Source organism: Sparus aurata, chromosome 9 (assembly GCF_900880675.1).
Source record: "Sparus aurata chromosome 9, fSpaAur1.1, whole genome shotgun sequence".
NCBI lineage: Eukaryota > Metazoa > Chordata > Actinopteri > Spariformes > Sparidae > Sparus > Sparus aurata.
In genome coordinates, this window is record NC_044195.1 from 34,166,223 (window position 1) to 34,194,112 (window position 27,890).

The 27,890-nt window shown below is 42.8% G+C and overlaps 1 protein-coding gene and 1 long non-coding RNA gene across 2 annotated transcripts; both read right to left on the bottom strand.

Annotated features, from left to right (window-relative positions):
- Positions 1 to 1,042: 1,042 nt before the first annotated feature.
- On the bottom strand, positions 1,043 to 10,886 carry LOC115588025 (uncharacterized). Its single transcript, XM_030428261.1, has 6 exons — positions 10,771 to 10,886; positions 10,513 to 10,556; positions 4,214 to 4,570; positions 3,826 to 4,116; positions 2,440 to 2,550; positions 1,043 to 2,090 (listed from the first exon to the last, which is right to left on the bottom strand). The coding sequence occupies exons 2-6, from the start codon at positions 10,547 to 10,549 to the stop codon at positions 1,882 to 1,884; spliced, it is 1,005 nt and encodes a 334-aa protein (XP_030284121.1). The 5' UTR covers positions 10,550 to 10,556; positions 10,771 to 10,886; the 3' UTR covers positions 1,043 to 1,881.
- An 11,078-nt stretch (positions 10,887 to 21,964) lies between these two features.
- Positions 21,965 to 26,586, bottom strand: LOC115588031 (uncharacterized). Its single transcript, XR_003985266.1, has 3 exons — positions 26,464 to 26,586; positions 25,934 to 26,002; positions 21,965 to 22,367 (listed from the first exon to the last, which is right to left on the bottom strand). It is a non-coding gene; the product is annotated as an uncharacterized LOC115588031 (long non-coding RNA).
- Positions 26,587 to 27,890: the final 1,304 nt, after the last annotated feature.

The following is a 27,890-nucleotide window of genomic DNA, read 5'->3' on the forward strand; positions in this document are numbered from 1 at the left end:
ACATAATGTGAAGAGGACTCAAGGGATTGGGACTAAACAGCTGCGCAGTCTTAATTAAACCACTCATCAGTGATGCCAGTTGGAAAAAATGGTTTCAGTTTGCTATGGAGCATAAAAATTGGACTCACAGGCCTGCACCAAGCACTCATCACACCTGCTGCCTCACATGAGGCTATAAAGTTGCAATTATATGATCAAAGTCTGGATTTACAGCAGGTCAGTGATGTGCACAGGGTCAGAATGAAGTTGTTCCACAGTGTTTCAGTGTTGGGCTTCATGGTCCTGTCATTGATAAAGTGAAAACTGTGCTGCCTTCTCTGTGGATCTGACAGAAGCTTTTGATCCTGTTGACCATCGTCTGCTAATACAGGGGTTAAGTGATGTTGATTTTGATTGTAATTCCTGTAACTGGTTCAAGGACTACCTGTCTCACAGACAACAATGTGTGACTGAAGGAAACGATCTCTCCGTGTTTTTACCATCGTCTAAAGGTTCTGCAAGGTTCAATACTCGGTCCTGTCTTATTCACAATCTATATTAACAATATTACATCCTCTGTAACAAACTATAACGCCCATCTATATGCTGATAATACAGTCCTGCACATAAAGCCATTACAATTCTCCAGCAAGACTCAGTATTGAAAGGTTTCTGAATGCAAATATCTATTTGGATCAGAAACTTGCAACTAAATTTTACATCAATACACTTGTTAGCAGCAGGTTGCTGGTTCGAATCCCGGCTCCCCTGGGGCAAGACTGTGCTACATGATGAAGTATCCTTGAGCAAGATACTGAAACCCAAAGTTGCTCCTGATGTGCAGTTGGCACCTTGTGTGGCAGCCACTGCCATCAGTAAGGGTCCTGCAATGAGCTGGCGACTCATCCAGGGTGAACCCTGGCCTTCGCCCATAAAACTGGATTTGGCCCCAGTAAGCCCCGCCACCCCTTAGCGGGAAAAATGCAGCAACATCCCGCGACCCTCACGGATAAGCGGAAAAGAAAACGGAACAGAACGGAACTTGTTAGCAAGCTAAGACAAAGAAATGGTTATTAGAACAAACACAGAACTACTTCCCTCATGTTCTGCAGGAAACGGGTCATTGAAGCTGTTTGTATCCGTCCTGGATTGAGGTGATGTTTTCTAAAGACATGCCTCTGTCTCCACTCTCACTCCACTACACTCAGTTCATCGCTCCACCCTTAGATTATCAGTTATGGTCATCATTATCTTCTATATGAAAAAGTTGTTTGGGCATCCAGGGAGACACGACAGCAAGTGGTTTGAGTTTCCTTTCAAAGCCTTGAAGGGCAACAAGCCACCGCCGTCACAGATGAACGGTTGTACACTTTTAAATAACGTGGGATCATCATCAGATTAAGCTCAGTGTTTTTCCCTTTCTGCCTTCTTGCACATGTAAATAGAGGATTAGTTCTTTGCTCACATGAGGGTCATATATCGGACTTCAGTTCTCTCAGGTCACACAGGTGACTCTTTACCTTCTCTGGACTAGACAAAGTTGAGCCTTCATTGTGGAGATCATGTGGAGTCTGTGTGTGGAAATAAGATTCTTCATGTGGTTGATAAAAGTTGCCATATTTAAGATCATCTTCTCCAGAACCACAGTCCAGCTGGCAGCTCTGTGTGACACCAGAGAAGAAACACTCAGAACTATCATGACATACTGTTGTCTGTCCGTTTGCTTTGTCGGGTTGTTTATTCAGCACCAGAGTTTGACTAACAGCTAATGGACCACAGTTTAATGGACCTGAGTTTGTCTGATCAAGTCTTCAAGGATCATTTCAGTCTATGTGCAGTAGTTCTTCAGGTTGTTGCCTCCCTGACTCAGTTCTGATCCAGGTTGTCATAAACACTTCTGACTCAATCTGAGGTGCTGTCTTCATTTCCATTTTCTTTCTCCAACAGCTTTTCTTTCTCAAAGGTGTCGCGGTCTGCAGTAATTTCTGTCTTCATTGTGGGATGCTGAAACCCAGCTCGATTCTGAGAAAAATACTGCTCACCTCCAGCTTGAGCTCGGTCTTTGGGATTAGGTTCGACTGGTGGTTGGTTGGGTGGATCTGGATCTTGAGCTGGGTCATAAAGATAGAACCAAATCAACCATCACCGATTGCTCTGGTGAGACCAGCTCGCTACTATCAATAAAAAAACAGCTCTACATACAGACCAGAAATAAGAAGAGGTGTGAAAAACGCTGACTGCACTTCTCTTCATACCATGTACGACGTCAGATTGGGTATGAAGTGACCAGATGTTTTCTGCTGACTGAACAAACTCAACTCTACTTTACAGTTTCAGCCTCGTTGTGTTTATTCATATCAGGTCAGACGGTTTCTGTTTGGTGCTTGAGTTCATCCCGTCCCACGAGTTGATGAAACATAAAACAACAGTTAGAATAGAAAATCAGCAAAGATCACTCACTTTGCATTATGCACTGCACACAGAACCACACAGCACAAGCAATGACTCCAACAAGGATGGGGATGACGAGGACAACATATCCAACTATCACAGCCACATGACTCCCCTCATCTGTAAATCAGGAGAAACAACAGATTAACAAAGGATTAGACCTGCTGCACAGGAGCTTCTATGCCCACACTAGAGCCTACAACAGCTAATGATTGATTATATAGACAAACCACCCACTCTCTCCTCTTTCTCCTCTCTCCTGAGCCACTAACAAGACAATAATCCAGAACTATACAGTTTAACAAAACGCTGTTTAACAGTTTTTTATTTGTCTGTTTTAGGTGTGTTTGTTGTTATTATTTCTGAGTGTATTGTGCTGTAGAGCCTGAGTCAGCACTGGATGTTTTATTTTTTAATTAAATGCAGCTTATAACCTTTCAAAAGAGATCCTAACCATGTCTGTGCTCCAAATATCTCAACAACAGCTTTGCACTGACTTTGGACTGGACTGGTTTTAGATGTTCAGGATAACTTTACATTAATTTCCAGGAATATAAACAGGTTAAACAGATTAAATGTATGTGTCGAATGTCAAATCAAACAGGTAATAATTAATTTAAACCAGTTCCTCATAGTTTAACTGTAATTAAAGGGATATTCCGGTGTAAATTTAATCCATGGTCTAAATCACCGTGAAACTGTGTTAGACTCCCTCTCGAGAGATCAAGTTAGCAGACCGCTAATTTACAGAGTTTTATCAACCTCAGAAACGACCGCACGACAACAATACACTGCAGTAAATGGATCCAAATATAAACCGCCACCAAAAAGCCACAAATAATGCTCAGAACAGCACCAAACTTCAGCAACGAAGTTAAATTGTGAGAACGCGCCGTTCACAAACGCCAGAATGAACGCGTTCACAATAACGTTCATCAGGCAGAAATACAGTACGTTCAGTTCACGTTCGGCCAAAATATGAAAGAGTTCATGAACGATCGTTCATTGAACGCGTTCAGGCACAACAGTGGTTTTGTTGATATTTTCCGACAAATACGGCAGTGATATCAAATGTTTGATGCCTCGAAATATGTGCTGGGACCCTGTTTGTACTGTTGCTGAAGTTTGGTGCTGTTCTGAGCATTATTTGTGGCTTTTTGGTGGCGGTTTATATTTGGATCCATTTACTGCAGTGTATTGTTGTCGTGTGGTCGTTTCTGAGGATGCTAAAACTATGTAAGCTAGCGCTCTGCAAACTGTATCTCTCGAGAGGGAGTCTAACACAGTTTCACGGTGATTTAGACCATGGATTAAATTTACAGGGGAATATCCCTTTAACATAACTTCCTTGAAGATGCTTCCAGGCCACATGAATTGATCTGAAGGATCCCTCACCAGCAGTGTTGATCTCTTCGGTTCTGGTTCTGGTCTCTTGGGAGTGAGGGTTGTAGACGATGCAGGTTACAGACTTTAACCCAGTCAGACTGACAGAGCTTGTGATGGAGAAGGTTTTCTCTGTTGGATCCTGCTGCAGGAACGTCTCAGCATCCTGCAGGTCCTGCTCTTCATCACTGGATCTGTTCAGACCCTTCCATGATACCTGAGCTGCAGGGTATCCTCCTCGTGCTGAGCAGGTTGCACTGTTGGTAATGTCCTTAACCGTCAGGACCAGATTCTGGTAGGGAGCTGTGAGTGTGACAGAAAGAACAACTGAGACATTTACAGCACTTTGATATGAGGAGAGATTAATTGAGGTTTGTTGTAAAGAAGATTCTCAGATTACCTGAAACCTGCAGGATGGATCTGCACCGTTGTTCAAACGGTTTGGCGACTTTTTTCTGCTCATCGTAAAAATGTACGAAAGCAAAGAATGTTTTCTGATCATCTTCAGGAGAAATGTTGTCAAGTCTGATGGAAATGTTTCCAGAACTAAACTCAGAATTGAAGACTTGGAATCTGCCCTTGTATTTGTCACATCCTGGCAATGTTTTCCCACCGCCCCAGTGACACAAAAGGTTAGGAGACTGGTCCTCCTTCCAGTAAAATGTCAGTGGATTACCAGGAAGAGAACAGGGAATTAGGACAGATCCTCCAACAGCTGCCCTGAGAAGCTGCTCTGAGATCAGACCTGTAATGTGTGCTAGAATAGAAAATATGGTTGTCATCATAAAGTGAAATGATGAGTGCCATCAAAACACTGAGAATGTCACAAAAGTAAACCTGTAACATGAACAGATCATGAAAAAACAAACTGCATACATTTATAAACACTCAGGTTCATCAGAATCACAGGTGTCACGTTTGGCTACAACTATAATGTGCTTTACTGTGGCTGCAATGACAAGCAGTGAGGGGCCGTCCAGACGGGCGAAAACATTCTTTTTTGCCTCCGTCTTCCTCGTAATCGTTTTAAGAATATTTGCGTCCACACGGATCCACTGAAAACGACCGAAAACACTGTAGGCCTCTAGGTGGCGCTTGACATTCACCAAAAATGGAGAAGAAGAGACGGAGCATGCGCATTAAGCTTGCGTGCTGTAAACAAACAGAAAGTAGACGGAGAAACTGAACACAATAAGAAGAAGATGAAAATAGTTTGTGCAAAGAAACCAGAATCGTTTGTGTGGACTGTTAATGAGTTTGAACTGCTGCTGAGACTCACACTCAACTACAAGGACAGTAAGTTTCAATTTCAATTTATTTAGGATAACCCCTTGAGATGCAGCATCTCGTTTTCGAGGGGGTCCCAACACAGATACAAAGATAACGCAAAAAAAAAATAATAATAAAAATAATAATAAATAAATAAATAAATACATTACAATAATGCACAACAGACGGAAAAACACAAAAACACACTGCTCTACCACTTCCACAGCCCCCATGCCCCACCCATCCCATCACACACAAACCTACTTAAACACGTACATACATACATACATACATACATACATACATACATATATACATACATATAAGCATACATACATATGCGAATACATATACATACGGGTGTAACCACATTGCAATAGAGTGCAACATCAGGCAACAGAATACCACAGCAATTTATGAATAGAATAGTAAAACAAAGAAAAACTCAGAAACAATATCAAAAACATAAACAGCTTGTTCTTAAATGCGAAAATAAATTTGATCTGAAGATGAAAAAGGTGGTAATGGACTTTAAAGAGGAAGAAAGCTTATTCCAATCAGATGGGGCTTTGAATTTGAATGACTTGCGACCCATTTCTTTATGAATTTTAGGGACTGTGAAAAGTGGATTAGTCATATGTCTAAGAGGGTATGGGGATGTATACTGGACCAGGAGCTGTTTTAAGTACGGTGGAACAGTTAAGTGGATACATTTAAAAAGAAACAAGACCCAGTGAAACTGACGCCTGGATTTTGGATGAAGCCAATTGAGGGCCTCGTACATACTGCAGTGGTGAGTTCTGAATGGACATCTCAAAACAAATCTGCATAAGGAGTTGTGTAAAATATTAAGAGGTTTGAGGATGGAGTCAGTGGTGTTTTGATAAACAACATCAGCATAATCTAGTATGGGAAGTAAGAGTTGTGAAATGATTCTTTTCCTGACTTGAAATGAGAAACAATTAATTGAACGGTAGAGAGAACCCAGACAGCCATAAACTCTTTTACAAATAAAATCAATATGTGGTTTAAAAGTAAGCTCAGGGTCCATCCAAAGACCAAGGTATTTAAATACATTTACTCTCTCTAGTGGAGTTCCCTCACTAAAATGTATAAATAACTCAGGTAAGTGTGATAAGCCATATTTTGTGCCAAACACCATGCAACATGATTTTTTCATATTGAGAACAAGTCTATTGTTTTTAAACCAGTTTTCGACAATATTAAAATCTTGTTGCAAATTATACTGGATTTGTGATATGTCAGGATTAGAACAGTAAATAACAGTGTCGTCAGCATAAAGATGAACATGACAGGTAGTGCACAATTGGGGTAAATCATTAATAAAAATGGAAAAAAGAAGTGGACCTAATATAGAACCTTGTGGGACACCCCTATCAACTAACATTTGACTGGATTGACACCCATTGACATAAATATATTGATGCCTATTGTGAAGATAAGAATTGAACCAAAGGACTGCATTCTGATTCAGTCCAATATGATGGAGTTTGTCAAGGAGAAGATAATGGTCAACCATGTCAAAGGCTTTGGAGAGATCAATAAAAATTGCACCTGTAAGTTGGCCAGTATCAAATGCTGAAAACAAATCATTTGTGAATTTAAGAAGAGCTGTAGTTGTGGAGAAATTAGGTCGGAATCCAGATTGATATGGCGATAAAATGTTGGCTTGAGTGACATAATAAAATAATTGACAAAAAATAAGTTTTTCAAAGATTTTTGCAATTACCGAGATTATAGAAATAGGTGTGTAATTATTTACCTCTGTTGAGTCTCCACCTTTGAAAAGGGGAACAACTCGAGCACACTTCCATATGGAGGGAATACAATGTGTGGACAGGGAAAGGTTAAATAAATCAGCCAAAGGATACATCAATATGTGAGCAGCAAGTTTCACAAATTTAGGTTCTAAACCATCTGGACCAGCTCTACAGTTCTCTTTCATCTCACAAATAGCATTATAAACGTCAAGAGGCATAATTTTCCTGAAAGAAAACAGGCCATTTAAAGCAGGGGGAATAACATGTTCAGCCATGGTATAAGGGGTAGTATGCAGAGAAACAGATGAGAAGTGTTCATTGAAGGCGTTGGAGATGAGAGAAGGATCAGAGATAGTACTATTGTTCATATGAAGCTGATTGATAGAGCTTTTGCTGCCTTTGTTAAGAATACTATTCAGATGACTCCAAAAATGCCGAGGGTTATGGAAATCTTGAGAAAAATTATCATTATAGAAATCAGATTTGGCATTTCTTGATTTAGTTTTACATTGGTTCCTTAAAAGTCTATATACTTCCCAGTCATTAGATTGTTTTGATGAGCGATATTTCGCCCAAGCCATATCCCTGTCCTTGAAGAGGCTTATAAGGTCGGAGTTGATCCAGGGTAAATGTGAACCTTTAACTCTAATGGTTCTCATGGGAGCATGTTTATTTATAACATTAGCCACTTCACGACAGAAGAAATCCCAAGCATCATCAACATAGGGAATTAATTGAAATCTGTCCCAATTAATATTAATTAGATCATATATGAAAAGGTCTGAGTTCATCTTTTTACATTGCCTGAATTCAATATATTTAGGAGGAGATCGAGGAATTTTAATTTTCCAAACACAATATGTAAAACAATGATCACTAAAGCAGTCAGACATTACACCAGATTTGATTATCCTTTCGGGATTTGTAACAAGTATCCAATCTAATAAAGATGACGACCGAGAATTAACTCTGGTAGGTTCATTTATTAACTGGGTAAAATTTGCACCATGAAATAAATGTCTATCATTTGTAGAGGAATGGCTAAGCCAGTTGCTATTAAAGTCACCCAAAATAATAAATTCACTATGTTTCTCAAAAGAGTTAACAGTTGACAAAATACATTTCATAGAGTCAGCAGGGGCTGAAGGAGGTCTGTATATATTACCAATAGTTAATGTTTTGTTTTCATGAAAAATAATATTGGTAAAAAGACATTCAAAATGGACTGGTTCAACATTGGGAGTGATACATTTGGAGTTAAGATGAGACGCAACATAGGTTGCCACACCGCCTCCTTTGGAGCCCCTGTCAGCTCTATAAAGCACAAAGTTGTCTATCTTCAGCTCATTATCTAGAATTCTATCATGCAGCCACGTCTCAGAGAGAGTAATAATGTTTGGCTTATGGATTTGGACCCAGATCCTGAGAAGATCAATTTTTGGTGCAAGGCTCCTAATATTAAGGTGAATAATCTTTAAACCCTTTATATGATCAATTGTACCTTATCTTAAAGAGTAGGAGTATGGGAAACGAGTGGGTGGGCGAGGAGGGGGGGGGGAGCGGGAGAGCAAGAGCAGACAAGACAAACACACATGTACACAGACAAACGGGGAGGACTGACAGACACACGTGCACACACACACACATACACGCACGCACACACACACACACACACACACATAAACAAAACAGAATGAAAACAAAAACATAGAAAAAAAAATAATAATAATAATAATAAAAATAAAATAATAATAATAATAATAATAATAATAAGAGGCAGATTAACCAAGAGAGGACAAATAGCCACAAGCTCAGGCTGCATGAAAGATTAACAATTACTTAAGAAAAGGGCCATCATTGCATAGCCAACCAGACCACAAAGATCTGCAGAGTGCATGTAATGCAGTTCAATTCATTAACAAAAAGTGTCCTGAATCCTGGATCAGGTGTTACGACAGTGGTCTGCAGCGGGTCGATTGCGACAGATGACGTCATCAAAAATCTCAGATTACGGCAAACAAAGTCTCATACACCATAGTGCTCTCCACAGTAGGCAAAAATGAAGTTCAAAGAAATGTTTCAAGAAAGGCTCAATATCTTTTGCGGCATGAACACGAGCATGTAGTCGGCCATTGTTGTTGTTGTTGTTATGGGACGTCGCAGGGTGGGGCGATGGCGTCATCATTTTGGAAAGTATGCAGATTTGCCGTCCACATGAAAACGGGAGGGCTGCATTTTCTGATTTCTCCACCCTGAGACCCGTTTTCAAAAAAGGCCGTTTTCAGGTGCTGCGTTTTCAAGATCCGTATGGACGGTCGGCCAAAACGATGCAATATGTGTGCGTTTTTGAAAAAAAAAAAACATTTTCGGAAGAAAGTAAAGCAATGCAAAAAGATAAGGCGAAAGAAAAGGGACCTTAAGGAACAAGCTCACACCAAGCGCATAACAGCGGTATTTGGAGAAGCTCTCGGACATCCAAAATATCGACCCATACGAGCTCCCTGCAGCGGAATGGCACAGAGACCTGGATCATTTACCTCCATGCACATACATGGACATCGTCAGTTACCTTGTTTTTGGTGTAAGTTACTACACAATGCAGGAGTTTAAAAGCCACAAGTCTTTGGAAAGTTACGAGACTTTCTCGTAACGTTTTTTTTTTTTTTTTCTTTGTATGTCACTTGTAAAAGATGTTTGTTTGCTTTTTGTGTCCTCCTCATCTGTATTTACTGTTTTAATGTAATAGAAAAAAAAAAAAAACATTTTTAAAAAAGTTACGAGACTTTCTGCTGTGGCTGGGTGCAGGACTTCGCCATCTACAAGCCTCCAGGTGGTGAAAACAGCGTTGTACTGACAAAAAGACATTTTTAGAGAACGTACCCGAGTGAAAATGCAGAGAACACACTCTCATTGACTGGGGGGTTGTCGTGCACTTTAGATCTGAGCGCGCAGAGGGCACATTTGAATGCGAGCAAAATTTTTGTGTGCAAGAAGGAGAAATGTGAGCATGAGGAGAAAAAAATCTGAGCACGCAAAGGAGCTGTGTCACTGAAAAGGAATGAAATCATGCTCTCAAACTGAAAATCTATGCTCTTGATTAATGACATGATTCTACTTCCACATCAGAACAGCATCCATATGATTATAAACAGTCAGCAGGTACATGTTCAGATTAACTGGTGACACTGAGAAACACACGGATGTCAACGTCATGATGTGTACCGTCACACCACTTCTGGTTCTGTTTGGCCGACAGGCTGTAAATAAACTGGACACAGTTGAGTGCCTTTCAGATGGAGCTGCTTGGTTCAGTGTGAACAAACAAAGTTGAGCCTTCATTGTGGAGATCATGTGTTGTCTGTGTGTGGAAATAAGCGGACCCTCGTTCAGTCCCTAATAAACTCTAAATCTCTAAATAAACACTGTTGACATTATTAATCCTGCTGCTGGTGTGTGGATCACATTAAATTCACCACATTTACCTCAGTTATAATCTTATCTTAAGCCAATTAACAATGTTTGAATAATTTATTCTCTCTTAAGTAAAGTTCATGTATCCATTGCTACATACTTCAAACTTGATAAACCACTTCTACCTGAATTCTTCAGTCGGGGAATTAATTATTGAAAAAAGAAACATTTTCCTCACCAGACAGAAGGACGATCAGCAGGATGGTGGAGGACATGACTGGACTGAAAAACAAAGATAAGCTGTGTTGTCATGATCAGAGAGTCACAGCAGGGTGAGCGGGTGTGACTGTGTTCTTTTTAAAACGTGAAATGCAAATATAGAAAAACATAATGAGGAAGTATTAGATAATATTACAAAAGTCTCGATCGTATCATCAGTTTCCTGTTTCCCTCCATCCCAATAAATGTGACTGTTTGTAAATTAAAGAGCACCTACCAGATCAAATCGTCTCACAGCTCAGCTGTTCCTCCACTGCACACCTTCACCTGTGACGCTGTGAACAGAAAGCCGGCAGCTCAAATATGCAAGTGTGCCGTCTGAAGGAGGAGCCACTCCTTCATTATCTGCAGCGACTGTAAACAGGCAGGACTGGACTTTGTGTTTACTGGAAGTCAGTAACAGTCATGTCAATTTAAACAGTTTACAATAAAGGAGTCGACATTAGTTCCCCCATAAAAATCACTCCAGTCCTCGTCTCCTCCTCCTGATTATATAAAGTCAGGTGAAGTCTCAGAGTCTAGAAACATTTCTGGAGCTTCACAGTAAAACAGAAAATGTACACGCCAACACTTCCAAAAACTTGTATTCCACCAGGAGAGCTGTAAGGAGCCATTCATGTTTTAAATCAAGTGTCAGCTGCTTCAGTTGTTTAGCAAAATGCTGCAACTCTGTTTTACTGTGAAGCTCCAGAAATGTTCTGTGGACTAAAAGAACTTCACCTGACTTTATATTATTTGTTCGTGTCTCCTCGTCCCTCTGCGATCAAACACTGCAGTAAACAGCTGGAAAAGTCAGCGATCCACATCAGTTAACTGCGACTGAAATATGTCCTGTAATCTTGGTCTTGTCTCAACAAAGTTTGTTTTCGTGCTCTGGTATCTGAGCAGAAGTGTAGATCCTCCATCAGATGAAGTGTTCATCACCAACAGTGTGTTACAGAGCCGCTGCATGAGGCTTTCAAGGTCAACAGGGAAAAATAAGAATTATTTTTAGTACAAATGCCATCGACTGCAACAGACTACAGTTTGTTTCTGTTGTGTTCAAACACACAATCAGTGTCTTGATGAAACGGTGCATTCAAATGTTGAATAAAGATGCACTGGTGAGTTGTTTTGTTTTTGTTTTTTTTTCAGTTTCCAACAACTCTCCCCGTCTTTCTAAACTTGTCTGAACTTTACTGCTCCCAAACAAATATCAGTCAGCTGGTTTATCTGCAGACCAGATGGTGTGAAACCAGGCTGATGTTTGGTTTTCACAACACCATGCTCTCTCTGCCTTCTTAGAGGATTTGTCACTGTGCAGTATATGACTCTGTGAGAATCGTATATTGGACTTCAACTCAGATCACACAGGTGACACGTTCCCTTCTCTCCATTTGAGTGGAAGCATTTGGTTTATTCTTAATTATTCTGTTTTTACGCTCAATTTTGGTTCACGCACAACTTCTTCTGACCATTTCTGTACTTAGTTTTATAGTGAAATACAAGACAACACAGTAAATCAAATACTTTCAAGTACCATTGTTTAATTTTCAGAAAAATCCCAACACCTTAAACACAAATCCCAACATTCAGACACACAGATGATACAGAATCACTCAATGGACACTCAAAGCTAAAAAAATAAATAAATAGACAACATAATAAATCGACAGACCACAGACCCGTTCACACAGCACTTTCCAGGTGGGAATCATGTCCTGATAATAATAAGGGAGGACAGTTTGGCGTCAGTGTGGACCACAGTGTGTTGGTCTGATGGTGTTCAGTCTGACGGATAAATAATTCCTTCACTCATCAAATAAAAGAGAAATGTTCCAACCCACAAAGCAACGTAACAGGACCAAACTACAGTACTGAGGTAACTGGAAGTGTCTTTGGTAACATTGAAGAAAAGAGTTGTCATCCTGTCTGCCATCCTGTCTGTCATCCTGTCTGTCCTACCAACTTTTAACTTGTATTGAAAAGAATCACAGCGACGGTCGGCCCAAAACTTTCCCCCAGAAAACCTCCTCCCTCCCTGTGAGTGATAGAGGTAGACAGCGTCCTGTTTACTGATGGTGACGATGTAATTATGTAACTTAGAGCAAAAAACGTAACTTTGACACCTTCCAGGATGTTTGGTGGGTCTGGATCTCAATCACAACACATCAGAACATCCATATGATTATAAACAGTCAGCAGGTACATGTTCAGATTAACAGGTGACACTGGGAAACACACGGATGTCAACGTCATGATGTGTACCGTCACACCACTTTCGGTTCTGTTTGGCCGACAGGCTGTATATATAAACTGGACCCAGTTTAGTGCCTTTCAGATGGAGCTGCTTGGTTCAGTGTGAACTAAGTAAGGGATAATGCCCTTCCAGGTGTCCATAAACAGGAGTAAATGGACGATGCGGAGGCCTAAGAACGGTTGCCTCCGCGAAGTCCATTAACTCCTGTATTATGGACACCTTGAAGGGCATTATCCCGCTTATACCATGGTCACTTGACAAAGAAAAGAAATTCGGACCATTAATTTACATTTTCATGTGTTTTACAATCAAAATATAAAGTTTTTCACAAGCCATAACTGTTTCCCTGGTAACGCCTGAGGGTTTGACTAATACCTGGAACAGTCATTACTCTACCGTAAGATTCTTATGCAACGGAGACGTTGTTCACTCCTCCAGTAAATAGGACGGACCATAGATACGACTTGGCAACGGGAGATATTCTAGTTCGCTCAGCGATGAGCCAGAAAGCTAACACTATGCTAGCAAGATTCAAAGTCAGTAACATTGCGCATGGTTGACAAACAGTAAATATAATTTGACAGTATGCTAGCTAACACGATTAGCTAGCTAACCAGTCATGTCATTGTCCCCAAATCAACAGCAAGATTTTACGAACAAATGATCAGCCGTGTGTAACGTTACTGTGGCCGCAGCCTGAAGTAGAGAGCTGAACAGAGAACGGGATGTGAGATTATTCACGTATCAGTAAGTTTAGAGGGGAAGTGAACTTTCTGCAGCTTGTATGTTACAGTCTCCATCCTGTGGTGTTCAGAGGATAAGACACTGAAGGACTGACGGACTGAACTCAGTGCTGGAAATAACATATTCAGATTTGATACGCCAGCTAGTGCATTAATTTATAACGATGAACAGACAATTTGACTGGAACTACTTAGTAGGTGTCCATATATCAGGGGTTAATGGACACCCTGCAGCCAATCAGAATCGAGTATTCCCCCAGACCATGGTATAATAGATGTGAGCCTTCATTGTGGCGATAATGTCGAGTCTGTGTGGAAATAAACGGACCTTTGTTCAGTCCTGTGAGACGGGAGATTCTTCATGTGATTGATAAAAGTTGCCATATTTAAGAAAAAATCATCTTCTCCAGAACCACAGTCCAGCTGGCAGCTGTTTGTGACACCAGAGAAGAAACACTCAGAACTATCCCAACATACTGTTGTTGGTCCGTTTGCTTTGTCGGGTTGTTTATTCAGCACCAGAGTTTGACTAACAGCTAATGGACCACAGTTTAATGGACCTGAGTTTGTCTGATCAAGTCTTCAAGGATCATTTTAGTCTATGTGCAGTAGTTCTTCAGGTTGTTGCCTCCCTGACTCAGTTCTGATCCAGGTTCTCATAAACACTTCTGACTCAATCTGAGGCGCTGTCTTCATTTCACTTCAACAGATTTTCTTTCTCTGGAGAAGCAGCAGCGTCCTCGTTCGACTTTGTGTGACAGTGATAAGCAGCTCCAGTCCCAGTCAGTGAAACAGTTTCACCAGGTGCATCAGCTGCTGAGAGGTTAGAAAGAGAAAGAGAGACATGAACTGATATTATTATTGTTGTTTTTATGAGTTATTATCTTTGAATGATCTCTGTTGGTATTTCCAAACTAGCTGCTGCTATCAACTAAATGCAGCTCACCCTCCTCCTGAACTGGGTCTTGGGCAGGTTCTGCTGCGTCTTCTTCTTCATGGCAGAGGTATAATTGATGAGAGATTATTAAAATTAAATAAACAAATGGCTGTAGGAATGTTGCCAGTGGTTAATGTTGTTCTATGGAGTAATGAACTAAATCCAGTTCTCTATCTACTGTGGCGTCTTCTAACTGCACACTGTCCAGACAAATCGTATCCATCTGTCTTTGTAATCACTTCCTGTTCGTCTGTAATTGGACAATCAGACCTTTGGAGGCGTGGCCTGGTGAACGTGACTGAGTGTGTAAACAAATCAAAGAGTCTACGTCCAGGGGTGCAGATCACGACATGATGTTTCTGCAGTTCTGCTGCTTTAACCAGATGAAACATGACACATGAGCGTGACGTACGACAGCATGTTAACAACAGTGCCGCCGTGTGGCCATTTACAAAATTCAGTCAGCGCCAATGTCCAATGTGATGCCTTTCATTGATAGGTAGTGCAACAATACAAATCAAACCAGACTGACTGTGGTAGTCAGGCTGTGAGTGAAAGCTTCTATTTTCTGGTTCTGATTCTTCAGATTCTTTGATAATAATTAGTTATTAGGGTTGAATAATCTCTGCTGGCATTTTTAATCATCAGCTTCATGGATTGTTCTGGTGAGACTCGGTCGCTGCCATCAACACAAGAAACTGCTCACCTTCAGCTTGAGCTCCATCGTGGGTAGAGAAGATTAATGTTAAAATTATCTGAAGAGTGTATTTCTGCTAAATCAAACCAAGGTTTTATGGTTCCCTGCTGCTGAATCAGCATGATGAGGTTAGAACTGATTTTTGATCAAAGTTTTGATTAAAGTTTGTCTAAATAAACTAAACGACATGACTGAAATGAAATTAAATAAGTGCGTTTCAGCAAAGTCAAACCACCAGAGTGATAACATTGTGCTGTAGCTGCTGTAGCTTGTGAATGACTTCAACACGATGTCAGGATGTTTTTAACAAAGCTTTATTTTGACTTTGACGTTCTGGACTGACGGCACTGGGCGGGCGCTCTACATACAGACCAGAAATAAGAGGATGTGTTTGAAAATCGCTGACTGAAGTTCTCTTCATACCATGTACGACGTCAGATTGGGTATGAAGTGACCAGATGTTTTCTGCTGACTGAACAAACTCAGCTCTACTTTACAGTTTCAGCCTCGTTGTGTTTATTCATATCAGGTCAGACGGTTTCTGTTTGGTGCTTGAGTTCATCCCGTCCCACGAGTTGATGAAACATAAAACAACACTTAGAATAGAAAATAAGCAAAGATCACTCACGTTGACTTCTGTACCACCGACAGAACAGCACAGCACCAACAATGACAAGGATGACGAGGACAACAGGTACTATCACAGCCACATGACTCCCCTCTTCTATAAATCAGGAGAAACAACAGATTAACAAAGGATTAGACCTGCTGCACAGGAGCTTCTATGCCCACCCTAGAGCCTACAACAGCCAATGATTGATTATACAGACAAACCACCCACTCTCTCCTCTTTCTCCTCTCTCCTGAGCCACTAACAACCAGCCTCCAGATGATTGGTGCATCATGTAGCCAAATCAAATCCAGAACTACATAGTTTAACAAAATACTACTCACCTTCCTTTGGGGGAGAAGTAGAGACAGATGATGTTGGGTTCAGTGGATCTGAAGAGACAGATATCAGTTTATTTAGTTTTATGCTCTTCGTATGTGTTTTTCCACCCCAGGACCTGTTTTCGACTGTTTTATCTGAACTTTAAAAGAACTATAATGAGTTTAATGCTCCTGTTACCCTCAGGCAGGTGTTTCAAGGTCATAAAATGGATGGATGTTTTCCTCATGTGTTACATATTCATCTTCAGTGGTGTTAATAAATCTGAACTTGGACCATGTAAGATTATATGAGACTGGGAATGTCTCTGTTACACAACTTCACGGAGCGTTTCATGTGTTCGACTGGCTCAGATTGTGTTCATTTCATCAATTCTTCTTAATTTTTGTGCTTCTGCTGTTCTTGAGTAGGTACACAGTTAAACTGTTTTGTTATTCGTCTGTTTTAAGTGTGTTTGTTGTTGATATTTCTGACTGTATTCTGCCGTAGAGCCCTAGTCAGCACTGGGTGTTTTATTTTGGAAGATTAACCTGATGCACTACATCGTTCTGTATCTGACTTCCTGTCTGGCTCGATCTGCTCCGTGCAGCTTGACACCGCTGCAGTTTTGCTTCTGTCAGAAATAAACTCGGCATGTATTCAGAGATGCTTCTGGGACGTTGCTGAAACATGTCGTGGTTTACAAGAATTGTCTGAACGATCACAATCAGCTCCAGGGACGTTATCCAGAAACACTTGCAGAGCTTCTGACTGCTTATAACCTTTCTAAGCCTTTCCTAACTTTATGTTAACTTCCAGGAATAAAAACAGATTACACTAATTTGTCAAATGTCAAATCAAACCGGGTTTAATTAATTTATACCAGTTCCTCGTGTTTTAACTGTAATTAAATAATCATCCCTGAAGATGCTTCCAGGCCACATGAAATGATCTGAATGATCTCTCACCAGCAGCAGTGTCGAACTCCACGGTTTTGTTAATGGACTCGTAGGAGTGAGGGTTGTAGACGATGCAGGTTACAGACTTAAATCCTGTAACGTTGACAGAGCTTGTGAAGGAGAAGGTTTTCTCTGTTGGATCCTGCTGCAGGGACGTCTCAGCATCCTGCAGGTCCTGCTGTTCATCACTGGATCTGTTCAGACCCTTCCATGATACCTGAGCTGCAGGGTATCCTCCTCGTGCTGAGCAGGTTGCACTGTTGGCTGTGTTGTTAACCGTCAGGACCAGATCCTGGTAGGGAGCTGTGAGTGTGACAGAAAGAACAACTGAGATATTTACAGCACTTTGATATGAGGAGAGATTTATTGAGGTTTGGTGTAAAGAAGCTTCTGAAATTACCTGAAACCTGCAGCGTGGACTCACACCGTCGTTCAGACGGTTTCTGCTTATCAAGTTTAACGTAGGCAAAGAATGTTTTCTGATCATCTTCAACAGAAATGTTGTCAAGTCTGAAGGCAATATTTCCAGAACTGAACTCATCATCGAAGAATTGAGTTCTGTTCTTGTATTTAGATGGGTCTTTTGTTATGTTCCCATTGTCCCACTCAAAGAAATGTTCTTTGCCCTCCTGCCAGTAAAACGTCAGTGGATATCCTGGGAGAGAACAGTTGATCAGGACGGATCCTCCAACAGTGGCTTTAAGAAGCTGCTTTGAGCTCAGACCTGTAATGTGTGCTAAAAAAGAAAACATATTTGTCAGTGAAAGAGAAATAATAAGTCCCAAAAGACCAGTAACATGAAGAGAAAAGTAAAAAAACAATAAAGTAACTTCACGAGGAGAAGGTGCGTCCCTGTACAGAAACTCTGAGCCTGACGTACAAACATTCAGATTCAGATCAACTGCAGACTTTGTTCACACCAACATGTGGAAGGTGAACAAAGCGTGTGTTTTATTCTAGAAACGGAGCATAGTTGATAGAAGCAGGACTGGACCAGTTTATTGACATGAGGGATGAAAATCAGCTCTGAGTCAAAGAGTACACCTGGGTTTCTTGCAGTGGGTTTTATGTTGACGGAGAGGAGACCAAGGACTTGCTGATAGTGACTAATATGGTTAGGGGGAGTGAACAATATGATTTTTTAGGAAAAAATAATCAGTATTAAATATGTTAATTGACTGAGAGTGCTCGTTTTACAATCAGATAACATGCAACCTGAGGCCTGAGGCATCACTGAGAGTGCAGTAAAAGTAAAAAATAGCCTCATTGTCTATCAGTTCATAATGCCTGTATTCAATAATGTTCTGCCCGAGGCGCCTTACGTATTCATACAGCTGCAGTTTGCATACGACTACAGTATGACAGGAGGAAGTACGAGTAGTTTCTGTCAGCTGAGTGTCTGCACACACCAACACTACCTCACTGATCTTAGATATCGATCTGTTACTATATCTTAGGAACAGAGATGTCTGGGATCATATGTATCAATATCTCTGTATTGATCCTCACCCGTCGCTCTTTGTGGAACTGAACAATGAGATGTTAGCTCACCTGGCTCTGTTCATGTTACACAAAATCTCCCTCTGCCACAACAACGGGTGTGTCTGGTGAATCTGACTGTACATTTTCTTAACAAACCAGCCCCGTGGTTCACAGACTCATTTGTTTCTTCCTCTAAATAAACACTGTTGACATTATTAATCCTGCTGCTGGTGTGTGGATCACATTAAATTCACCACATTTACCTCAGTTATATTCTTATCTGAAGCCAATTGTCAATGTTTAAATAAGTTACTCTCCCCCAAGTGAAGTTCTTTTTCACTGCTGATAGATATAAAATGAACTTTGTACATTTCAGCTCACCGACTGCTTTTATTAGATATTATTATATCTTGCATAACACACTGAGCGACTTCATAATGAGAAGTGAATCTGTGGTCACATATAAAACTTGGATGCATGACAGTTTTTAACCACAAGAAAAGCAAAGCTCTTTCAAAGTTTCTTTCATTTGATCAGAAGAGGACGAGCAGCCTCCGAGGCCCAATATAGAGAAAAGAGATTAAATAATATAATCACTCAAAGAATGATGACACCCTGCTGCCCTGCAGAATCAAATCAAAGAGCACACATCCAGTTTACAGCCAAACAAATTATGACTCGTCTGATTGTCACGTTTGTTTGAAACACTGAGGACAATCATTCCAGAGGTGTATACGTTCCTACATACTTCAAACTTGATAAACCAATTGTACCTGAATTGTTCAGTCGAAGAATGAATTATTAAAAAGAAACATTTTCCTCACCAGACAGAAGGACGATCAGCAGGATGGTGGAGGACATGACTGGACTGAAAAACAAAGATAAAGAATGTGATACAGCAGCTGTGTTGTCATGATCAGAGAGTCACAGCAGGGTGAGCGGGTGTGACTGTGTTCTTTTAAAACATGTGAAATGCAAATATAGAAAAACATCATGAGGAAGTATTAGATAATATTACAAAAGTCTCGATCGTATCATCAGTGTTTCCTGTTTCCCTCCATCCCAATAAATGTGACTGTTTGTAAATTAAAGAGCACCTACCAGATCAAATCGTCTCACAGCTCAGCTGTTCCTCCACCGCACGCCTTCACCTGTGACGCTGTGAACAGAAAGCCGGCAGCTCAAATATGCAAGTGTGCCGTCTGAAGGAGGAGCCACTCCTTCATTATCTGCAGCGACTGTAAACAGGCAGGACTGGACTTTGTGTTTACTGGAAGTCAGTAACACAGTCATGCCAATTTAAACAGTTTACAATATAGAAGGCGACATTAGTTCCCCCAAAAAATCACTCCAGTCCTCCTCTCCTCCTCCTGATGATATAAAGTCAGGTGAAGTGTTCATCACCAACAGTGTGTTACAGAACTGCTGCATGAGGCTTTAAATGTGAAGAGGAAAAAATAACAATTGTTTTTAGTGCAAACACCATCAACTGCAACAGACTACAGTTTGTTTCTGTTGTGTTCAAACACACAATCAGTGCCTTGATGAAATGGTGCATTCAAATGCTGAATAAAGATGCACTGGTGATTTTTTTTTTTGTTTTTTTCACAGTTCTCCTGTGTATTTTCCTAGTTGCAGTCTGTCTCCCTCTGTCTGTCAGTGTTTTGTCCTCCATGCTCCTCTCTCTCGTTACCTCCCCTGGGCTCCTCTCTCCTCACCTGTTCCTTGTCTGGTCATTAGTCTGTGTATTTAGTCTGTGAATTCCCTGCACTCCTTGTCCGTTCGTTGTCTCTGCCAGTGTCTGTTCATGCACCTGTCCATGTCTGTGTATGTTCATGTTCCTGCCTTGCCTACTTTCTTGTCTCATGGTATGTGTTGGATTTTGAGTTTTGCAATCCGCATTTTTGATTTTGTACTTTGTCCTTTTGTTTGCACTTTGTTTAGCTCTCTTGGTTGCTACTTTGCTTTTGTCTCGTTTTTGGTCTTGCTCCTTTTGGTTTTCGTACTTCAGCTTTAGTTTTAAAGCTCGCCTTTCGTTCCCCTCATTGCTGCCTCTTGTCCTCTGATTATCTGCATTTGGGTCCAATTCCTATATCTCCATAGTTTTCCCCTTTTTTCCCCAGCCTGACACTTTCTAAACTTGTCAGAACTTTACTGCTCCCAAAGAAATATCAGTCAGCTGGTTTATCTGCAGACCAAATGGTGTGAAACCAGGCTGAAGTTTGATTTTCACCTGACCATGCTCTCTCTGCCTTCTTGCACATGTAAATAGAGGATTTGTCACTGTGCAGTATATGACTCTGTGAGAATCATATATTGGACTTCAACTCAGATCACACAGGTAACACTTTCCCTTCTCTCCATTTGAGTGGAAGCATTTGGTTTATTCTTAATTATTCTGTTTTTATGCTCAATTCTGGTTCACGCACAACTTCTTCTGACCATTTCTGTACTTAGTTTTTTCGTGAAATACAAGAAAACACAGTAAATCAAATACTTTTTCAAGTACCATTGTTTAATTTTTAAAAAAATCCCAACACTTCAACACAAACCCCAACATTCAGACACACACATGATACAGAAACACTCACTGGACACTCAAAGCTAAAAAAGAAAATAGACAACATAATAAATCGACAGACCACAGACCCGTTCACACAGTGCTTTCCAGGTGGGAATCATGTCCTGATAATAATAAGGGAGGACGGTTTGGCGTCTGTGTGGACCGCAGTCTGTCAATCTGATGGTGTTCAGTCTGACGGATAAATAATTCCTTCACTCATTAAATAAAAGAGAAATGTTCCAACCCACAAAGCAACGTAACAGGACCAAACAACAGTACTGAGGTAACTGGAAGTGTCTTTGGTAACATTGAAGAAAAGAGTTGTCATCTTGTCTGTCATCCTGTCTGTCATCCTGTCTGTCCTACCGACTTTTAACTTGTATTGAAAAGAATCATAGTGACTGTCGGCCCGAAACTTTCCCCCAGAAAACATCCTCCCTCCCTGTGAGTGATAGAGGTAGACAGCGTTCAGTTCACTGATCGTGACGATGTAATTATGTAAAAACGTAACTTTGACAGCTTCCAGGATGTTTGGTGGATATGATTATAAACAGTCAGCAGGTTCGTGATCAGATTAACAGATGACACTGGGAAACACACGGATGTCAACATCATGATGTGTACCGTCACACCACTTGTGGTTCTGCTTGGCCGACAGGCTGTAAATAAACTGGACACAGTTGAGTGCCTTTCAGATGGAGCTGCTTGGTTCAGTGTGAACAAACAAAGTTGAGCCTTCATTGTGGCGATAATGTGGATTCTGTTTGTGTGGAAATAAACGGACCTTCGTTCAGTCCTGTGAGACGTGAGATTCTTTATGTGATTGATAAAAGTTGCCATATTTAAGAAAAGATCATCTTCTCCAGAGCCACAGTGCAGCTGGCAGCTCTGTGTGACACCAGAGAAGAAACACTCAGAAATATCCTGACATACGGTTGTTGGTCTGTTTGCTTTGTTGTTTATTCAGCACCAGAGTTTGACTAACAGCTAATGGACCACAGTTTAATGGACCTGAGTTTGTCAGATCAAGTCTTCATGGATCATTTTAGTCTATGTGCAGTAGTTCTTCAGTTTTTCCCTCCCTGACTCAGTTCTGATCCAGGTTGTCATAAACACTTCAGACTCAATCAGAGACGCTGTCTTCATTTCACTTCAACAGATTTTCTTTCTCTGGAGAAGCAGCAGCGCCCTCGCTTGACTTTGTGCGATGGCGAATACCAACTGGAGTCCCAGTCAGTGAAGCAGTTTCATCAGGTGCATCAGCTGCTGAGAGGTTAGAAAGAGAAAGAGAGACATGAACTGATATTATTAGTATTATTAGTATTATGAGTTATTATCTTAAATGATCTCAGTTGGCCTTTCCAAACTAGCTCGCTGTTATCAACTAAATGCAGCTCACCCTCCTCCTGAACTGGGTCTTGGGCAGGTTCTGCTGTGTCTGCATCTTCATGGCAGAGGTATAATTGATGAGAGATTATTGATTTCATTAAAATTAAATAAACAAATGGCTGTAGGAATATTGCCAGTGGTTAATGTTGATCTACAGAGTAATTAACTAAATCCAGTTCTCTATCTACTGTGGCGTCTTCTAACTGCACACTGTCCAGACAAATCGTATCCATCTGTCTTTGTAATCACTTCCTGTTCGTCTGTAATTGGTCATCAGTCCTTTGGAGGCGTGGCCTGGTGAACGTGACCAAGTGTGTAAGCAAATCAAAGAGTCTACGTCCAGGGGTGCAGATCACAACATGATGTTTCTGCAGTTCTGCTGCTTTAACCAGATGAAACATGACACATGAGCGTGACGTACGACAGCATGTTAACAACAGTGCCGCCGTGTGGCCATTTACAAAATTCAGTCAGCGCCAATGTCCAATGTGATGCCTTTCATTGATAGGTAGTGCAACAATACAAATCAAACCGGACTGACTGTGGTAGTCAGGTTGTGAGTGAAAGCTTCTTTTTTCTGGTTCAGATTCTTATGATTGTTTGATAATAATTAGTTATTAGGATTGGGCCCGCCCTCCCGTGGGCTCACCACTCGCGGGAGGGTTCAGAAGGGGCCGGTGCAATGGGATATGGGTGGCAGTAGTGGGCGGGGGCCCCGGCGACCCAATCCCCGGATGGTGACTCTAGCCATGGGGACATGGAATGTCACCTCGCTGGGGGGGAAAGAGCCTGAGCTGGTGCGAGAGGTTGAGCGGTACCGGCTAGAAATAGTCGGGCTCACCTCCACGCACAGTCTGGGCTCTGGAACCCAACTCCTTGAGAGAGGCTGGACTCTCTTCTACTCTGGAGTTGCCCGTGGTGAGAGGCGGCGAGCTGGTGTGGGCTTGCTTATAGCCCCTCAGCTCAGCTGCCATGTGTTGGAGTTTTCCCCAGTGAACGAGAGGGTCGCTTCCCTGCGCCTTCGGGTCAGCGATAGGACTCTCACCGTTGTCTTGGCTTATGGGCCGAACAGCGGTGCAGAGTACCCGGCCTTCTTGGAGTCCCTGGGAGGGGTACTGGAGAGTGCTCCAACCGGGGACTCCGTCGTTCTACTGGGGGACTTCAACGCCCACGTGGGCAGCAACAGTGTTACCTGGAGGGGTGTGATTGGGAGGAACGGCCTCCCCGATCTGAACCCGAGTGGTGTTTTGTTACTGGACTTCTGTGCTAGTCACAGTTTGTCCATAACAAACACCATGTTCAAGCATAAGGGTGTCCATATGTGCACGTGGCACCAGGACACCCTAGGCCGGAGGTCAATGATCGACTTTGTGGTCGTGTCATCTGACCTCCGGCCGTATGTCTTGAACACTCGGGTGAAGAGAGGGGCTGAGCTGTCAACTGATCTCCACCTGGTGGTGAGTTGGATCCGTTGGCGGGGGAGGAAGCTGGACAGACCTGGCAGACCCAAACGTATCGTGAGGGTCTGCTGGGAACGTCTGGCGGAACCCTCTGCCAGGGAGATCTTTGTCTCCCACCTCCGGGAGAGCTTTGACCAAATCCCGAGGGAGGCTGGGGACATTGAGTCCGAATGGACCATGTTCTCCACTTCCATTGTTGACGCGTCTGTCCGGAGCTGTGGCCGTAAGGTCTGCGGTGCCTGTCGCGGCGGCAATCCCCGAACCCGGTGTAGGACCCCGGAAGTAAGGGTTGCTGTCAAGCTGAAGAAGGAGTCCTGCCGAGCCTGGCTGGCCCGGGGGACTCCTGAGGCAGCTGACGGGTACCGGCAGGCCAAGCGTGTGGCAGCACGGGCAGTTGCAGAAGCAAAAACTCGGGTCTGGGAAGAGTTCGGGGAGGCCATGGAGGAGGACTACTGGTCGGCCTCGAAGAAATTCTGGCAAACCATCCGGCACCTCAGGAGGGGGAAGCAGACCTCCACCAACACCGTTTACAGTGGAGGTGGGGAGCTGTTGACCTCAACTGGGGACATCGTCGGGCAGTGGAAGGAAAACTTTGAGGATCTCCTCAATCCCACTGACACGCCTTCCATAGAGGAAGCAGAGGCTGGGGACTCAGAGGTTGACCCATCCATCACCCAAGCCGAAGTCACTGAGGTAGTCCGGAAGCTCCTCAGTGGCAAAGCACCGGGGGTGGATGAGATCCGCCCTAAGTACCTCAAGTCTCTGGATGTTGTGGGGCTGTCTTGGCTGACACGTCCCCGCAGCATCGCGTGCAGACCGGGGTGGTGGTCCCCCTATTTATCACGCTCCTCAGCCTCCCTGGGAAAGTCTATTCCAGGGTACTGGAGAGGAGAATTCGGCCGATAGTTGAACCTCGGATCCAGGAGGAACAATGCGGTTTTCGTCCTGGCCGTGGAACACTGGACCAGCTTTATACCCTCCGCAGGGTGCTCGAGGGTTCATGGGAGTTTGCCCAACCAGTCCACATGTGTTTTATGGACTTGGAGAAAGCATTCGACCGTGTCCCTCGTGGCATTCTGTGGGAGGTGCTCCGGGAGTACGGGGTCGGAGGCCCTCTGTTAAGGGCTGTACGGTCCTGGTACGACCGGAGCAGGAGCTTGGTTCGCATTGCCGGCAGTAAGTCAGACCTGTTCCCAGTGCATGTTGGACTCCGTCAGGGCTGCCCTTTGTCACCGGTTCTGTTCATTATTTTTAATGGCCAGAATTTCTAGGCGCAGCCACGGGCCGGAGGGGATCTGGTTCGGGAGCCACTGGATCTCATCTCTGCTTTTCGCGGATGATGTGGTCTTGTTGGCTCCTTCGAGCCAGGACCTCCAGCATGTCCTGGGGCGGTTTGCAGCCGAGTGTGAAGCGGCTGGGACGAGAATCAGCACCTCCAAATCCGAGGCCATGGTTCTCGACCGGAAAAAGGTGGCTTGCTCCCTTTAGGTTGGGGGAGAGTTCCTGCCTCAAGTGGAGGAGTTTCCTCCGCAGGGTGGCAGGGCGCTCCCTTAGAGATAGGGTGAAGAGCTCTGTCACCCGGGAGGAGCTCGGAGTAGAGCCGCAGCTCCTCCACATCGAGAGGAGCCAGCTGAGGTGGCTCGGGCATCTGTTTCGGATGCCCCCGGGACGCCTCCCTCGGGAGGTGTTCCTGGCATGTCCCGCCGGGAGGAGACCCAGAGGAAGACCCAGGACACGCTGGTCTGCGTATGTCACTCAGCTGGCCTGGGAACGCCTTGGGATCCTCCCGGAAGAGCTGGAGGAAGTGTCCGGGGAGAGGGAAGTCTGGGTGTCCCTGCTCAGACAGCTGCCCCCGCGACCCAGCCCCGGATAAGCGGACGAAAATGGATGGATGGATGATCTCTGCTGGCATTTGTAATCATCCGCTTCATGCATTGTTCTGGTGAGACTAGGTCGCTGCCATCAACACAAGTAACTGCTCACCTTCAGCTTCAGCTCCGTCTTGGGGATGAAGTTCGATTGGTGATTGGTTGGGCGGATCTGGATCTTGACCTGCGTGATATAGGATCAAAGGATGCTTAAAGTTTGTCTAAATAAACCAAATGACATGACTCAAATGAAATAAGAAGGGTATTTCAGCAACGTCAAACCACCAGAGTGATAATATTGTGCTGTAGCTGCTGAAGCTTGTGACTTACTTCAACACTATGTTAGGACGTTTTTATTTTGTGTTTGACTTTGACATTCTGGACTGACGGCACTGGGCGGGCGCTCTACATACAGACCAAAAATAAGAGGATGTGTTTGAAAATCGCTGACTGAGGTTCTCTTCATACCATGTACGACGTCAGATTGGGTATGAAGTGACCAGATGTTTTCTGCTTACTGAACAAACTCAACTCTACTTTACAGTTTCAGCCTAGTTGTGTATATTCATATCAGGTCATCCCATCCCACGAGTTGATGAAACATAAAACAACAGTTAGAATAGAAAATCAGCAAAGATCACTCACGTTGCATTATGCACTGCGCACAGACATACACAACACTAGCAAGGAGACCAACAAGGATGAGGACAAGGATGACGATGGCGAAGACATAAGGTCCAACTATCGCAGCCACATAACTCCTCTCGTTTTCATCTGTAAATCAGGAGAAACAACAGATTAACAAAGGATTAGACCTGCTGCTCAGGAGCTTCTATGCCCACCCTAGAGCCTACAACAACCAATGATTGATTATATAGACAAACCACCCACTCTCTCCTCTTTCTTCTCTCTCCTGAGCCACTAACAAGACAGCCTCCAGATGATTGGTGCATCAATTAACCAAATCACTTTTGGAAGGAGTAGAGACTGATGGCGTTGGGTTCAGTGTATCTCTTGAGACAGATATCTGTTTATGTAGTTTTATGCTCTTTGTATCGGCTGTTTATCCACCTCAGGACCTGTTTTTGACTATTTTATCTAACTATAATGATTGTAATGCTCCTGTTCCTCTCTGGCATGTGTTTCAAGGTCACAAAATGGATGAATGTTTCCTCAGAAAAGCATGTGTTACGTGTTCATCTTCAGTGGTGTGGTTAATAAACCTGAACTTGGACCACTTAGAAACATATGAGACTGGGAACGTCACACTAAATCGTTCTGTGTCTGACCTCCTGTCTGGCTCCATCTGCTCTGTGCAGCTTGATAATAAATAATAAATAAACTATTCAGATAATGTGTATTCAGTATTCAGAGATGCTTCTGGGACGCTGCTGAAACATGTCGTGGTTCACAAGAATTGTCTGAACGATCACAATCAGCTCCAGGGACGTTATCCAGAAACACTTGCAGAGCTTCTGACAGCTTATAACCTTTTTAAGCCTTTCATAACTTTATGTTAACTTCCAGGAATAAAAACAGGTTACACTAATTTGTCAAATGTCAAATCAATCAAGTAATAATTCATTTAAACCAGTTCCTCATAGTTTAACTGTGGTTAAATAAACATCCCTGAAGATGCTTCCAGACCACATGAATTGATCTGAATGATCTCTCACCAGCAGTGTTGATCTCCACCAACTCCATAGTTTTGTTAATGGTCTTGTTGGAGTGAGGGTTGTAGACGATGCAGGTTACAGACTTTAACCCCGTAACGTTGACAGAGCTTGTGATGGAGAAGGTTTTCTCTGTTGGATCCTCTTGTGGGGACGTCTCAGCATCCTGCAGGTCCAGCTCTTCATCACTGGATCTGTTCAGACCCTTCCATGATACCTGAGCTGCAGGGTATCCTCCTCGTGCTGAGCAGGTTGCACTGTTGGTTGTGTGGTTAACTGTCAGGACCAGATCCTGGTAGGGAGCTGTGAGTGTGACAGAAAGAACAACTGAGACATTTACAGCACTTTGATATGAGGAGAGATTTATTGAGGTTTGGAGTGAAGAAGCTTCTGAATTTA